Source organism: Paramormyrops kingsleyae, chromosome 10 (genome assembly GCF_048594095.1).
Source record: "Paramormyrops kingsleyae isolate MSU_618 chromosome 10, PKINGS_0.4, whole genome shotgun sequence".
In the NCBI taxonomy this organism is placed as follows: Eukaryota; Metazoa; Chordata; class Actinopteri; order Osteoglossiformes; family Mormyridae; genus Paramormyrops; species Paramormyrops kingsleyae.
Genome location: NC_132806.1, coordinates 16,491,634 through 16,505,869, shown reverse-complemented (window position 1 = coordinate 16,505,869; position 14,236 = coordinate 16,491,634). Strand labels below are relative to the sequence as shown.

Here is a 14,236-nt window from a genome sequence, read left to right as displayed (position 1 = left end):
TTCCAGGTCACCTGTCTCCTCACGATTTTTCTTCGTGAAGAGGAAAGACGTCAGGCTTCGACCGTGCATCGACTACCGGGCGCTGAATGTCATCACAATTAAGAGAGGAGAGCCCTGGCCTCATCCCCTAAGCCTTGGAGTAACGCCTGGACCACATCCGCACAAAGCTGGGCCTCTGGAGTGCCTACGATCTGGTCTGAATCCCAAGAGAAGAACTTAACCAACAGCTAATAACTGAGTCAGTGATGGTTCTAGACCATTTTCACTGGGGGGAAGGGGCAGGAGATTGAGAATTACACAGCTGCCCTGCAGCCACATGAACCACACTGCCACACCTCTCTAGGAGATCCAGCCGGCCAGATCCACCCACTCGGGGCAGCCCCGTTTACCAAGCACCGTAATTGCTCCAGTGGATCTTATTAGGGGCCACACCCCTCCCAGCTGTGTCCTTTCTCTCCAGTTTCAGCTATTTCTGTCTGTCTGACGTGACAGTCAGACATGAGGTCATTGCGGTTATTCCCGAATTTAATAACTTGTCCAGTATGTTTGCCTGCCTGTGTATCTGCCTCGTTCCCAGACTCCATGTTAATGCCTTGCCCACTTACTGCCAACTGACCTGGTATTTACCTGAGAACAGCTGTGGCTCATCAGAAGCCAGGTAGGATAGAACAGTTCCTGGACAGCAGCTCTCCTGGGCCAGAGTTGGAGACCCCTGCTCTAAGTGAATCTGCGCTGGTGTCCTAGCTTCTGAATCAGAAGATCTCACCAGTAAAAGGATGGACCCAGCAGATCTGATGAGCATTCAGAATGTGACAGAAGCCCTGGGGAAGCAGGGAACACTTCTGGGGAGACATAAAAATGAGCTGACTGCTATCTGGAAACCCCTAAAAAACTGTTCACCAGGAGCTTCATGGAATGGGCTTCCATGGCCAAACAGCTGCACGCAAGCCTCACATCACCAAGCGCAATGGCAAGCGTCGCATGGAGTGGAGTAATGCATTCATTCCTGAGGACTGGGTCACGGGAGATTTTATTTGTGTCGCTATATGAATTTGCATAGTCTTTTAAGATTAATATCTGCAGTCTGAGCCACATGAGAGCTTGTTTGATTTCCCTTATAATTCCACCAGACTCTGCATCCAAGTGCAAGAAACAGATGCTTGGCTAAGAAAGACCGAGCTAAAGAGCTACAGCTAACGTTAGCCAAACTATCACCTGTGGGGGAAGCATGTTTTTGATTATTTGTATTGTTTTAATAATTGTACTTATAACATTGATAGTATGAAAGGCACATTCTGTTTGTTTTACTGGGGAAAGGAAAAAACCAGAGCCTGTTAAAACCGCCCAATTGCACTTATTTTGTCTCATTTGTAAATTATTTAAAATTTATGCATTAATTTATGAGACAAAATAAAAACAATGAGATGAACAATAAATGAACTCCATCTAAATGCATAGCTCTTCGAAATTACTGGTTTACCAATTCAAGATAATTTAGGGGGATACAAAATGGTCAGGAGTGTACTTTAATGTACATATTCGCTCTTCTCTTGATTTACAAGGCCTATTGTAAATTGGGTCGCAATGCTTTATCACTTTTAAAAAGTGGGTCCCTAGAAAAAAACGTTTGTGAAACACTGGTGTGAAGCACACCACCATTGGACTCTGGAGCAGTATAAACATGTTCTGTGGAGTGACAAATCACACTTCAATGTCTGGCAGTTTTATGGAGGAGTCTGGGTTGGGTGGATGCCAAGAGAATGTTACCTGCCTGACTGCATTGTGCAGCTGTAACGTTTGGTGGAGGTGAAATGTACAGATGCTTCTTTACATACAAACGTTCAACTTATGAACTTTCAGACATACGAACGAAGAGGACTGTAAGTCCAATTTGTGTTCATTGGGCTCCCGTTTCCTGTCCGCAACATATTTTTTTTTCTGCGCGCCAATTCCGCTTAGTATGACTTCTGGCCGCTACTCCCGCCGCGCAGCAGCGTAGCGTGCGTACTCCCAGCATCCTAGTTCTTTGTACTTGCGTATACCCTTAAAATGATGCTGAATAACGACTTATGAACATTTCAAGTTACGAACGGCCGTTCGGAACAGAACTCGTTCGTAAGTAGAGGAGCGTCTGTATATGGAACAACCTGCAGGTTTTGTAGTGTTGAACTTACCCACAACCCAGCATAGATCTGGTCTAGTACAGTTCACCACATCGATCAAAACCTCCCACAATTTCACCATATCTTTTAGGATCAAGCATTGTTGTCACGCTCAAATTTCTGTTCACATGGGGATGACCTTAGTTTACAGTCAGACATACTGAATCTTTCCAGTACCTTAGAGATTTACTTTTTCAGACTCATTTTACAAGTCTTTCATCCAGATCAAAATCTATACGAAGGAAATATTTCAATTTCCAAGATCTTTCATTTTATATTTTGTAGTCAATGTTTCCTTCGCATCATTCAACAAATCATCATTAATTGCTGCAATAATCAAACCATCAATATAGAATGTAAGCATTGCTCTTTCTTTCCCACCTCCTTTACGGTGGACACAATGGTCTGAAAGATTTTGTACAGAACCATTCTCTATTAGGTAATCACTCGGCAATTTGTTCCAATTTCCCCCACATTACTCCAGACCATACAACGACTTTACAATGAGCTTAAAAACCAGTTTTTCACCTGCCAGGAAACACAGCGGATATGCTGTGATAACTTACTCACAACCTAGCATAGATCTGGTCTACTACAGGTCATCACATACATCAAATTCCCCACAATTACAAGGTATCGCTTTCCACCTCCCCAGCAATTAGGGCCTCCCCAGTAGTTGTTTTCAAACGAGAAGTACCTAGTCTGGAGTAGGGACTTAAAAAGGGTTCTGGAACTGCCTCCAAGGAACACAACAAAAGTCCCTGGTTCCAGAAAAAGGTGCTGGTCCCAGAAAACAGTTCCGGTTGTATGAAAGTGCCTATTGATGTAATAGCCAGATGTTCCAGTACTTTTGCCCATATAGTGTTTGTGGAATTCTAGGCACCAATCTGTGTCACGCCCATTGAGGCACCATGAGAATGTCCCTTGAGGTTCCCCTCTACATTCAATGCCCCTTGAGGTTCCCCTCTACATTCAATGCCCCTTGAGGTCCCCCTCTACATTCAATGCCCCTTGAGGTTCCCCTCTACATTCAATGCCCCTTGAGGTTCCCCTCTACATTCAATGCCCCTTGAGGTTCCCCTCTACATTCAATGCCCCTTGAGGTTCCCCTCTACATTCAATGCCCCTTGAGGTCCCACTCTACATTCAATGCCCCTTGAGGTTCCCCTCTACATTCAATGCCCCTTGAGGTTCCCCTCTACATTCAATGCCCCTTGAGGTTCCCCTCTACATTCAACGCCCCTTGAGGTTCCCCTCTACATTCAATGCCCCTTGAGGTTCCCCTCTATACATTCAATGCCCCTTGAGGTTCCCCTCTACATTCAATGCCCCTTGGGGTTTCCCTGAACATTCCATGACCCCCCTGGAGTTCTGCAACAAGCATCATTTGCTTAAAGTTGTCCAAGTGTCGGACGTTCTTATTTTGATATCTTGTCTAACTGATGATCTATTTTTTTTCTCTTTTGTTGGTTGCAAGGTCAAATTAAAGATGGAAAAATGTTATCTTGATTTCTGGCTTTACAGCACTCATGCCTGCAATTCCAATCAGGGTGTGTAGAGTTTTTATATGCACTGTAGCAAATAGTCATAAAATGGCATTTTGTCTTCTATAAGATAAAGCATTTCATTCACCATTTGTACAGTTACATAGGAATTCTTATGCAGAAGCCCTTCAGCTGGTATAGGACATATAGGACATATGACACAAATGTGAACAACATAGACAAGGACAGAACACACATGTGTACAGTACATGTCTATATGGACAATATGGAAACAAAGTACAATATACATATATATACATGTAACTAGGAAATACTTTTTAATAGTAAAAAGTGATTGTTACTTAAGTGCATGATTTACTAGGAAGCTTATTCACAAGCATGAGAAGACCCTGAAATTATTGCACAGATATATGGCTGAGTGCACAATGGGTTTGGGATTGTCTTCCTAGCCTCTATGTCCTTATTACTGAGGGCAAGAACCTGCTTTTGTGGGTTGTGATACTTGAAGTTACATATACAATCTTGCTAATGTTCAAGGCATGGTTGGTCTTCTCCCTATACTGAGTCAGGTCACTGACCAGCTGCTGTAACGAAAATCCATTACTGGTCACGCCAAGGGCAGTGGAGTCATCTGGAAAATTAAAAATAAAGTTGTGATCGTGGGGGGGGGGGGGAGGGGAGCAGTCATCTGTGTATAATGAGAATAGTTTGTAACTCAGGCAGAAACCCTGATGAGCACCTGTACTCAGGGTTGGCCGAGCAGAAACTGTATTAACCACTCTCACCACCTGTGGTTTGTCTGTGTCCAGTTACAAGTGGAAGGGAGAAGTCAAGGTCAGCTACCGTCTTGACTAACCTAGCAGGCTTGATTGTATTCCAGGAAGTCTAGGCGTACAACACAGTTTTACGTTGTTGAAGTGCTGAAGGGCAGATAACGTGGCCACTCCCTCATCCACAAACCTGTTTGGGCGGCCAGTAGACTGCAGGGAATCAAAGGACTTTAAAACCATGTTGTTATTGCACCTCAAAATAAGTTTCTCCAGAATTTTCATGACTACTGCTGCGAGTGCGACAGGACAGTCAGGTCCTGTTCAGGGTAGTGGGGTGTCTGGAACCTATATGGGCCCAACCCAGGGAACAATCCAGAGGAAATCCCATGATGAAAAGAAGAGAACATGCAAGCTCCACACATATTGAGCCATTGTGGAGACTCAATATATATATAAAAATGTCTTCATCAATCTCTACATATATAATGAAAATCTCCGATTAAGTAAACATTACAACAAGTAAAGCAATGTATCAGTTTTCTAAAAAAAAAAAATCATGTTATGGGATAATATTATGGCTCTGTAAATAAATATCAAGTCAAGTAAAACTTTTTTGTCATTTCAAAATATGCAGGCATATAATGAAAGAAAATGGCGTTTGTCTTATTTACAAATAACACAACATGACACACACGACAATAATGAATACGTATCCCGTACAAATATCACAACATACATGTGTACGAATATGGCTCTATGATTTGGACATAGGTGGCGCTAGTAAAAAGTGCTGCCAGAGAAAGTTGCAAACGACTTTTCAATGTCCTTCTCTTTATCTAAATGCTTTCGGTTTGATTGATTTTGCCACCGTCCAATTAATTCTTAAAACGTCCCGCGCGTAAAGGAAAATAACCAATCGTAGAGCAGAATAGGTGGGCTTTATGTTGACGGCACTTCCTGGTATTTTGGGAGGCAATTGCGCCTGTGTCATTTCTTGCAAACAGGCGTTCATAGAGCAAAAACGAATACTGATATCAGTGATATTTCCGTTAAATTGATTAAGGGAATCGTTCATTTTTTATTTAAGATAAAGTAACTTACTGCAGTGTCAAATGGGTTTACTCACCATTTTAAAGAAAATGAAGCACAAAGAACGAGAGATGCGACTTTTGATGCTGTATCCTTTTCTAAATTGGCCAGGTGATGATGCATTGACCATGATGGAGATTAATAACGAAAGGGACAGACAAGTGACTGAAGTAAAATAATTAATATCTTAGTTAGTTAGCTTATACTCTATGTCAGGAATATGTATGTGATTCTTTGTGTAGCTGCTGAACCATATCATGGCGTTTCATTCCCCATTCATAATGTTGGTCACAATTAATTTGCTTTATTATACTGCAGTGATATACAGCATGGTATTAATACTTATTTTTCTTAACAAAAAAAATTATAGAGGTCTTGACAATGCAGGAAAAACAACCATATTAAAAAAATTCAACGGGGAAGATGTCAGCACTATTTCCCCTACCCTTGGATTTAATATAAAAACTCTTGAACACAGAGGGTAAGAATACAATTTCTTATGAACTAGGAATGCTTATCAAAAATGACAAGGCTGGAGCCAAATGAGAACAATGATTTCTTATCCCTTTAAGTGTAATACAACAGAGATTAAATATCGATAGCTCATTCCTGCGCACAAGAGAGTTTATGTGCTCCAAGACATAAGCATAAAATAATAGCTTGTATGTGTCTGCATATTACTACACTACTTTTTCACTTGGTGCAGGTTTAAACTCAACATATGGGACGTTGGTGGTCAGAAATCCCTGCGCTCCTATTGGAGAAACTATTTTGAGAGCACAGATGGGCTGGTGTGGGTCGTCGACAGCGCAGACAAACTGCGACTTGCGGACTGCAGACAGGAGCTCAGTGCACTCCTCCTGGAAGAGGTAACGTGCTGCCTGGATTGTGTCCAAGACTCAGGACTGCGTGTGTGTGCTTCTTTATTGTATTTCAATTATTGAAACCCTTGGGTTGATGCTGATGTATGAAATTGTATTGTTTAAGCTGCTTGTGCACAATCCTACCTCCATTTCAACACCAAGCCGACTCTCACCTGAGTTGGGCCTTATCCAAAGCCCATATCAGAATGTAGCAAGGGCTCCTAGTTTGTCCCGAAATGGAGCACCTGGCTAGAGAGTTTGATACTCTCACAGGCTAATACTGTTTATTGCACAAGGTGCTGTAAGAAGTGGTTTGATTTAAGAATGGTGTAATATTTCCTGTATTATCACACTTATATTGTGGACAGTGGTGTCCTAATGGTTGGAGAAATCCGACCCCCAACCAGTTCGATTTCCCCAACCAGCAAAGCAAGGTACCGCCCCCAAGCACTGCTCCCCGGGTGCTGAATTAGCTGCCCCCTGCTATGTCACATATGGGTTAAATGCAGACGACACATTTTGATGACTGTGTGCTGTGGTGTGTCAACAATGACAACTAATCACTTTCACATCATTTTACTTATACAACAGGAAAGCAGTTTAAAATATCACATTACTAACAGTCTGTGTATGAAATTATTTGCACATGACCAAACTCAAAGTAATCATATGACATTCACACAAAAGGATATTAAAGTGGTCTTGATATGGTAATAATGACGGTAGTCTAACATACTTTGCATAAAAGATGTATTTTGCAGCAACAAACCTTTAGAGTGATGATGCAGAATGAAAACTGCAGATAGACACTGAGGGAAAAGTCAGTTAAGAAATCACGCACATATTTATCTAGCCATGCAAATGCTGAGTTAGGGCATATTCTATAAAAACATCTACATTTCTATTCCAGGAATTGTGTAAAATTTCCTCTTCTCTGCATGTTCTTAAAGTGGCACTTCTGGGCTCTGAATAGTCTTATTAGGTTTTTGCTTCGTTGGAAGATGTTGTGTAACTCTTGTCCCAATACTGCTTACATTTATAACTGAGTGTTCATTGAAGGCTCAGCCTAGCTGCACTAAAGCCTAGACCACACTATTTTGGTAACGTGCCTGGACAAAAGTGTCTACTGATTAAACGTAAATGTAATAACACCTGTACATTTACTAATCAGCAAACGTGTAGCAAGAAAACACTGCATAAACTAGGCTGTCCCTGGGGCGGAGATGTCTTTATGTCCATAAATGGAATAAGGTGATGCATAAGGGCGGTGGGGTGTGTGGCTCAGTGGGCTAAGCCTCTATGTCTGAAGGTCGGCAGTTAAAGCCAGCCTCAGCATGTCTGTGGGCCCCTTAGCAAGGCCATTAACCCCCAGCTCCCTGTGGACCTTCACTGTGAGCCAAAAAAGAGAGTTTTCCCACAGGGATTAATGAAGTATCACAATTCTATTACTATTCCGATTTACATAAGAGTCTGTCATGACTCCCCAAGGTTATGTACGCCAATAACTGACTGCCAATAAAATTAGCTGCCAAAAAAGGTCAAACAAGGCAACTTACTGTATTGATGCTGTTACAATAATCATGGTTTCTGACACACACCAGCTCAGTTCAGTTTGTCTTTGTATATGTGAATTACATGTGGTGCATTTCTGCATCCATGTATCACCATGATATGCAATAGCTCACATATGGGGGACCCTCAAGTTCAGTGCTTTACAGTGTCAACGTGAGCCAGCAGATGACCCTATTTGTTGTACGCTGTAATGTGTTTAAAGTGGAAAAACCTTCGTAGTTTGTTCAAACTTAATTCTTTCGTACGATTCATAATTCCATACAGTAATTCCTCTGGTATTAAGGAAATGTGTGGCGTCGTGGAATCGCTCACCGTGTTTCATTTGCGCAGCGTTTGGCTGGGGCGACTCTGCTGGTGTTTGCCAACAAACAGGATCTGCCTGGGGCGCTGTCCAAAGATGAAATACGAGAGGTAAGCATCCTTTTGGAGAAACGGTTCATAGATAGCAGAATGTTTTCACTGTTCCAGTGTCTTCATCTGTCTGTGTCCACCTGGCAGTTACTGTGTGACTTTTCCCATGTGTTAATTTCTGCTGTGAGTATTCTGTAAGGTTATTTGTAACTGTGAATGTATACAGCCGTACTGATTTCCTTATACTGTGAATTGTCAGTTTATTACTCTGCAGTGCATTTGACTGTCATGTCTGTCTGCAGGCTTTGGCTTTGGATAATATTAAGACGCATCACTGGTGCATCATTGGATGCAGTGCTGTGACTGGTGAGAACCTGCTGAATGGTGTAGATTGGCTACTCAATGACATCGCAGCAAGAATATTTACTGCGGACTAATTCAGTTGTACAGTTGACACCGACGTGAACTGAAATGGATAAATGCTTGCAGCGTCTGCTGTGAAATTCCATGGAGATGAATGCCCTACATCTTCAGCAGATATCCAGTGATCTTTACTCAGTAAAACACACTGAGATGTAATTGGTGGGTTTACACTAAAGCATGATGTTCCTGAAATATACAAGTTTTGTAATGACTGATATTCAAAGTTCCAGCTAGTACCAGAGACAGGAGAATATTTTTGGATATTTCACTTTACTGGTCAAAGGTAAAAGAGTCAATGATTATTCTAGAACTGTGATGACTAGGATGAAATCAACTCGCTTCATTTGGTCAAAGGCATACAAAAGCTTTGTGTTACATTATTGTGTGGATTTTATGACACTTGTTGCATGTAACAAGTCTTGATTCCAACTGTAGAGACATAAATGTATGTGCTGCTTTACAGCTGTGTAAATTGTTAGCTCCATAGTGATTCGTTTATTTAGGGAATGATTCAATGCATCGGAAATCTTTAATTTCTATCACAATGAGTTTCATAACATAAATTCAAACCTTTTCACTAAAAATAATTTGCAAATATTGCCATGGGAACTTGCACATATTAATGGAATATAAAGACAAGAGGATCACAGAACTTAATTACTAAAACTGTCAAAAGCCCAACTACTGAACTGTACAGGAAAAAAGAAATACCTCAAAGTAAGTGATGCCTGGGGTGGATTTGCCAATTTGTGTCATTAGCGCTGGTACTGATAACTTTGAATGTTGATAAAAGTGATATCTGCCAAGACTAACACATTGGTCAGTACCAATACATTAACCAATATGTCGTGCATCTCTAAGAGTGTTTTCACATATAGTCCTCTTTAAAGGAACCGAACTCGGACCTCTTGAAGTGGTCCCAAAAGTGGACCAACAGAAAGGGAGCTCAGTTCTTTTTGTGTTCACAATGCGAGTTCATTTGAAAGGGGATTCAGTTCTCTTTCTGGTTTACTGCAGCTCAGATGGGGCCTCATTACTTTCGTTCATACTTCAAGTTCTTATGGAGCTCTCAGACCTTTACTGCTTTGGATTCTGGGTAGTTTTCACTTCAAGAAGATGGCCTTTGCATTCCTGTGTGTTGTAGATAGTCGACGTTTTGTGTTTCCTTCATTCCAATGTCAAGAAGTGGCGTAGTTTCCTCCTCTGACCAAACTATTCCGTGTCCCACACATGCAGCCATTATTTTTGCTTGTTTCCCGGGACTGTACCACGTGATCTGCCTACGGCAAAGCTGAAGGGTAAAAATTGTCGAAGCAAGCCAGGACCGCTTTGTGTTTATAATGCACAAGTTAAACGACCCGTGACAAGTTAAGCGAACCGGACTGAGACTACCTCCCGATGTGGTCTCAGTTCGGTTCATTTGGCATGTTCACATATATACCCAAAAAAATGCTGACTAATCAATCTGAGTTCGCTTTAAAGGATGAAACGGACCAAGTGTGAAAACACCCTAAGACTTACTTTTAACTTAACTGGCTAGTTACCAGCTACCTCAGGGTCTTGACCATTGTACAATAGCTTAAAAGAAGAACGAGCATTTCGTGCTATAAAAGTAATTTCTCAAAAACATCATAGCACAAAGATTGTCTTAACCAAAGGTTGTGTTAACGATGAAGAGTGTTCAGTGCTATAAAACAGGGGCATGTTTCTCAAAAGCACCATAGCACAGACACCAGGTAGCACTTCCTTTATGAATAATGGTCCTTCCCTTGCCGTTCAACGTCTCGGAAATACACATTCCAGCATTTCTACTTTGTCTACCTGCAGCATTTGAACATGAGTGTGTGCAACTTAGGAGTATCTGCAACTTAGGAGTATCTGCTTTACCCTTAAAAGAAAAAAAAAAGTTGAGTTCAGTGCATTGAATCTCCACCTTAAATCAATTCACAACGCATTGTTATGTCTATACTGTTTTATAACTAAGTTCCACAATTTGGATTGAAAGCAGAATTTCATTAATGCTTGAGTGACTAAAGTGTCCAGATTTAGGCTCTGTGCACACCTGGTATTAACAAGCGTCCTGTGTGATCCGATCACAAATGGGCAGCGCTAATTACAGGTGTGAACGCACCCAATCCGGACTGAAGCCGCATTGAGATCTGATCGCTCAAACCCCACTGGGAGGTGGTCTGGAGAGCATATGGCCACATTGTTATAGCAGTGTGAACGCGAATGTCGCAGGCCACACTGACCGCCTACTCAACTGACGGCCTCATGTGGGCGTAAATACGTTCATACTCATTACACACGGGAGCAGCATTTAACGTGATTTATGTCAGAACGTACGTCAGTGCAAAGTGGGCTACTGTGTAGTAAAGTGCACTGTGAGCAGCACATCTTTCTCACTACAACACCCAAATATACGTTTGCATCTGCTGGGAAGTTTGTCAGACCGTTGTAACCCATTTGCATGGAAACATTCTCACAACTGAGCATCATTGATATTTCTTGTCTTAGTGCTGAAAGACCTTTAACACATTGGTGTTCTGTTAACACTGTATAAACTGCATGCCTGCAACATTTCACTTTATTGTGAAATAAAGGTTGAATTTAGTCACATTGCATCATTAAATTGTGTTATGAAATAACAGAAAACAATGAAATACCATTTATGGAATTGTTTAAAAATAAAACACCACAACGAAATTTATTCATAGATATTTCATTTTTAGTATTATGGCAGTTCATACAAACATTTCACAGCTTGTTCACCCTAGAATGTGGCAACAGCTTTTGGTTTCTTATAATTTGGCAAATCCTGCATACGGAAGTGATTTACGCGTAAAGCTGCGGCAAAGTGAGATGTGATTACAAGCGTTCAGTCGAGATGCATGTGGAGACACATGGTAATGCCAGGCATGAACATGGCCTGAGAGTACTGCAGGTTAATTACCAGTCAATGGTCAAATAATGCTAAAAGTTACGAAGAACTTGTCTTCGTTCCTGCAGTTTGCTAGGACCTAGTCCAGATTAAATGCCTGTTAACGCATCTCAGCCCAAACACAAGAACAATGCCGTTAGTGGTAAGGCTTTGTGTGGACCTCCCCCCCCCCAAAAAAAGGGTATTACATATGGTGTGCACACCCACACGGGGGGGGCACCACTACAATCCACAGTTTAACAATACTGAATCCTTCACAAAGGGAGCCGTGTAGTGTCATCATTCAGCACTGTCTTCAGTAAACCTCACTCCCACTGAAGACCCTGAATGAACAGAAATCAAAAGTTAGCGCTAATCAAGTATATAAGCACATCAGCAACCGCAGTCGGTTTATCAGAAAGATACCGAATCAGTCAGCTGAAATCAGACTGGGGCGGTAACAATTCATCACTCGCAGACATATCAGACTCAAGGTTCTTATATGAACTCGAGATGCGACACGACTTCCGCCAGACAGACTAACCTTTCATGTGAAATATCATGGGTTCACTCTTGGTTTATAGTACTGCCTTGAGTGTCGAGATCTTTTCCCACATTTTCCATTAGCTTTCAGACAAACCTGAAATGACAAAGTATTCACAAAGATGCAAAAAAATTTTACTGCTGGTTCCATCGTTAATGTATGCAGTTCATTGATCCATTCCTGACCACAGCTACCTACTGCAGTACCACTTCAGTTTTTAAACATCCTGCAAAGTAGCCCAGATATAAGCTAAACATCAGCATGGGCTGATTGGAGAAATTATGTAAAATGTGGTCAGAGAACTACCACTCAGTCACAAAGTGTCAGACTGGGGCGGTAATAGGAATCTTCATTCCACATCTTAACATGGGGGATCACTGCACTCAGTTACCAAAGGCCAGTTTCATCCTACTTGCTAGGGGATAAAAAAAAAATGCTGCTATTTACCTGCAAGGGCTGGTCCTATTCCAGCCAAATGGCAGATCCATGAAACACCAACAGGAGCAGCCCTGATTGAGAGAGTTTAGTTACTCCATTTCCAGTCACTGATGTAGGCTACATTTAACCCAATGCAGTCTGATCAGGGCTTTGGTGACTAGGCTGCCATGAGACATGAGTCGTCCAAAAAATAATGGGTTAATACCCAGTTCATCCTATCAGACATGCCAACTACCAACATCAAGACCGTGATGCTGAGAACCTTCACTCACCTTAGTGGTTTGATGCTAGAAGCAGACCTATAAAAGGAGGGGGAAAACCCATTAACAACCAAGCAACAAAGCTGGATCCTTCAGTTATAACACACTAGGATTTCAGAATTGGAGAAACATCACCAAAGTCAGACATATGCTTGTCAGTTATAATTCATCATGATTCCTTCCACACTCATAATCAAAACGGAAACTTATTTTACCTGTGTTAGAATCTCACTGATGAGTTCGGCACACCTGCAGAAGGGGGACCGGGGGTAAAATATCTCGTTAAAATCTTTAAAAGACTACTCATTCATGGCTAACTCAGTACTCAATATCCTTTACTACTCAGAATCTGGTAAAGTAGTTTCTTCAAAAGATTCAGCAAGAGAGAGTTCAATATATCATCATGGTAGCAATGGGACATCTAGTATTAAGAAATTACGTCTATAGTACCTGGGGGTCATCCCGATTCCAGCAGATACCCGATAGGGAACAAAGCGGAAGCCATGTTGTCAGACACGTGCTCAGGCGGCACTCCGTTCCTGGATAAGAGATTTACTTTATAAAATATGCTAATCGACCAAGGCACCATGCCACTGCAACTGCAATATCGGGCTAATTTGCGCCCTCTTTTCGTAATTAAATCACGATTAAATTTCACCGCTGTTCTACCTCGCATACACAAAAAGGCAAGGACAAGGCGTTTTAGCTTGACTCAAATTATACTAAGGAATAATAAAGAATTTGCTTTATAATATGGATAACATGCATTTTGATAAATGGTGGATTAAAAGCACACTTCGTCAAGTTCGTGACCACGGACCTCGGAAGCGAAACTGCATTGTTCCTTTGCGTTTATAATGGCAACTAAAATAATACATTTACAAACACTATAATGTACAGTTAACATGCTTAACAACTACTTCACGTTAAAAGCAAAAACTAGCCACAAACCACCTCTACACTTCATAAATATCAGCTCACCTACCCCATGCAGAGTCCTCTGTGAATGACAGAAATGGCGGACGAGAACCACGTTTTGTACCGCCGTCGTTTCCCAGGATCCTCTAGTTTGACGTTCATTCAAAAATGATTGTAAAACCATAGTATGGTTTAGAGTTTTAATTATGGTACAACATCTAAACATACATACATACATACATACATAAATAAATAAATACAACAAAATTTAATTAGTCGTTAAATTTACTCAAATAACGTCATTTCCTCCGAGCGGTATTTTCAAAAAGCAGAAAAAAAAGCGATGCGACTTGAGCGGTAAACAGCAGGTGGCAGCAAACGAGCGCCTGCCTTTTCCGTCTGAAGCCAGTGCGGCTCATGC

General features: G+C 41.5%; 1 protein-coding gene, 1 long non-coding RNA gene and 3 other non-coding genes across 6 annotated transcripts; 1 reads left to right on the top strand and 4 right to left on the bottom strand.

Moving 5' to 3' along the window:
• The first annotated feature begins 5,391 nt into the window (after window positions 1-5,391).
• Window positions 5,392-8,927, top strand: arl2 (ADP-ribosylation factor-like 2). Its single transcript, XM_023794917.2, has 5 exons — window positions 5,392-5,614; window positions 5,897-6,007; window positions 6,233-6,395; window positions 8,292-8,372; window positions 8,615-8,927. Exons 1-5 carry the CDS (start codon window positions 5,550-5,552, stop codon window positions 8,747-8,749), a joined length of 555 nt encoding a protein of 184 aa, XP_023650685.2. The 5' UTR covers window positions 5,392-5,549; the 3' UTR covers window positions 8,750-8,927.
• A 2,514-nt stretch (window positions 8,928-11,441) lies between these two features.
• Window positions 11,442-14,046, bottom strand: LOC111835032 (uncharacterized). Of its 2 annotated transcripts, none has more exons than XR_002836139.2 (7): window positions 13,879-14,046; window positions 13,348-13,436; window positions 13,113-13,146; window positions 12,910-12,936; window positions 12,647-12,708; window positions 12,200-12,295; window positions 11,442-11,999 (listed from the first exon to the last, which is right to left on the bottom strand). It is a non-coding gene; the product is annotated as an uncharacterized lncRNA (long non-coding RNA). The 2 variants fall into 2 exon arrangements; XR_002836138.2 differs by having other exon boundaries at window positions 13,883-14,044.
• On the bottom strand, window positions 12,066-12,134 carry LOC111835259 (small nucleolar RNA SNORD31). The gene has a single exon (XR_002836199.2). It is a non-coding gene; the product is annotated as a small nucleolar RNA SNORD31 (small nucleolar RNA).
• LOC111835264 (small nucleolar RNA SNORD31) lies at window positions 12,488-12,559 on the bottom strand. Its single transcript, XR_002836200.1, has one exon. It is a non-coding gene; the product is annotated as a small nucleolar RNA SNORD31 (small nucleolar RNA).
• Window positions 13,235-13,307, bottom strand: LOC111835254 (small nucleolar RNA SNORD26). Its single transcript, XR_002836197.1, has one exon. It is a non-coding gene; the product is annotated as a small nucleolar RNA SNORD26 (small nucleolar RNA).
• Window positions 14,047-14,236: the final 190 nt, after the last annotated feature.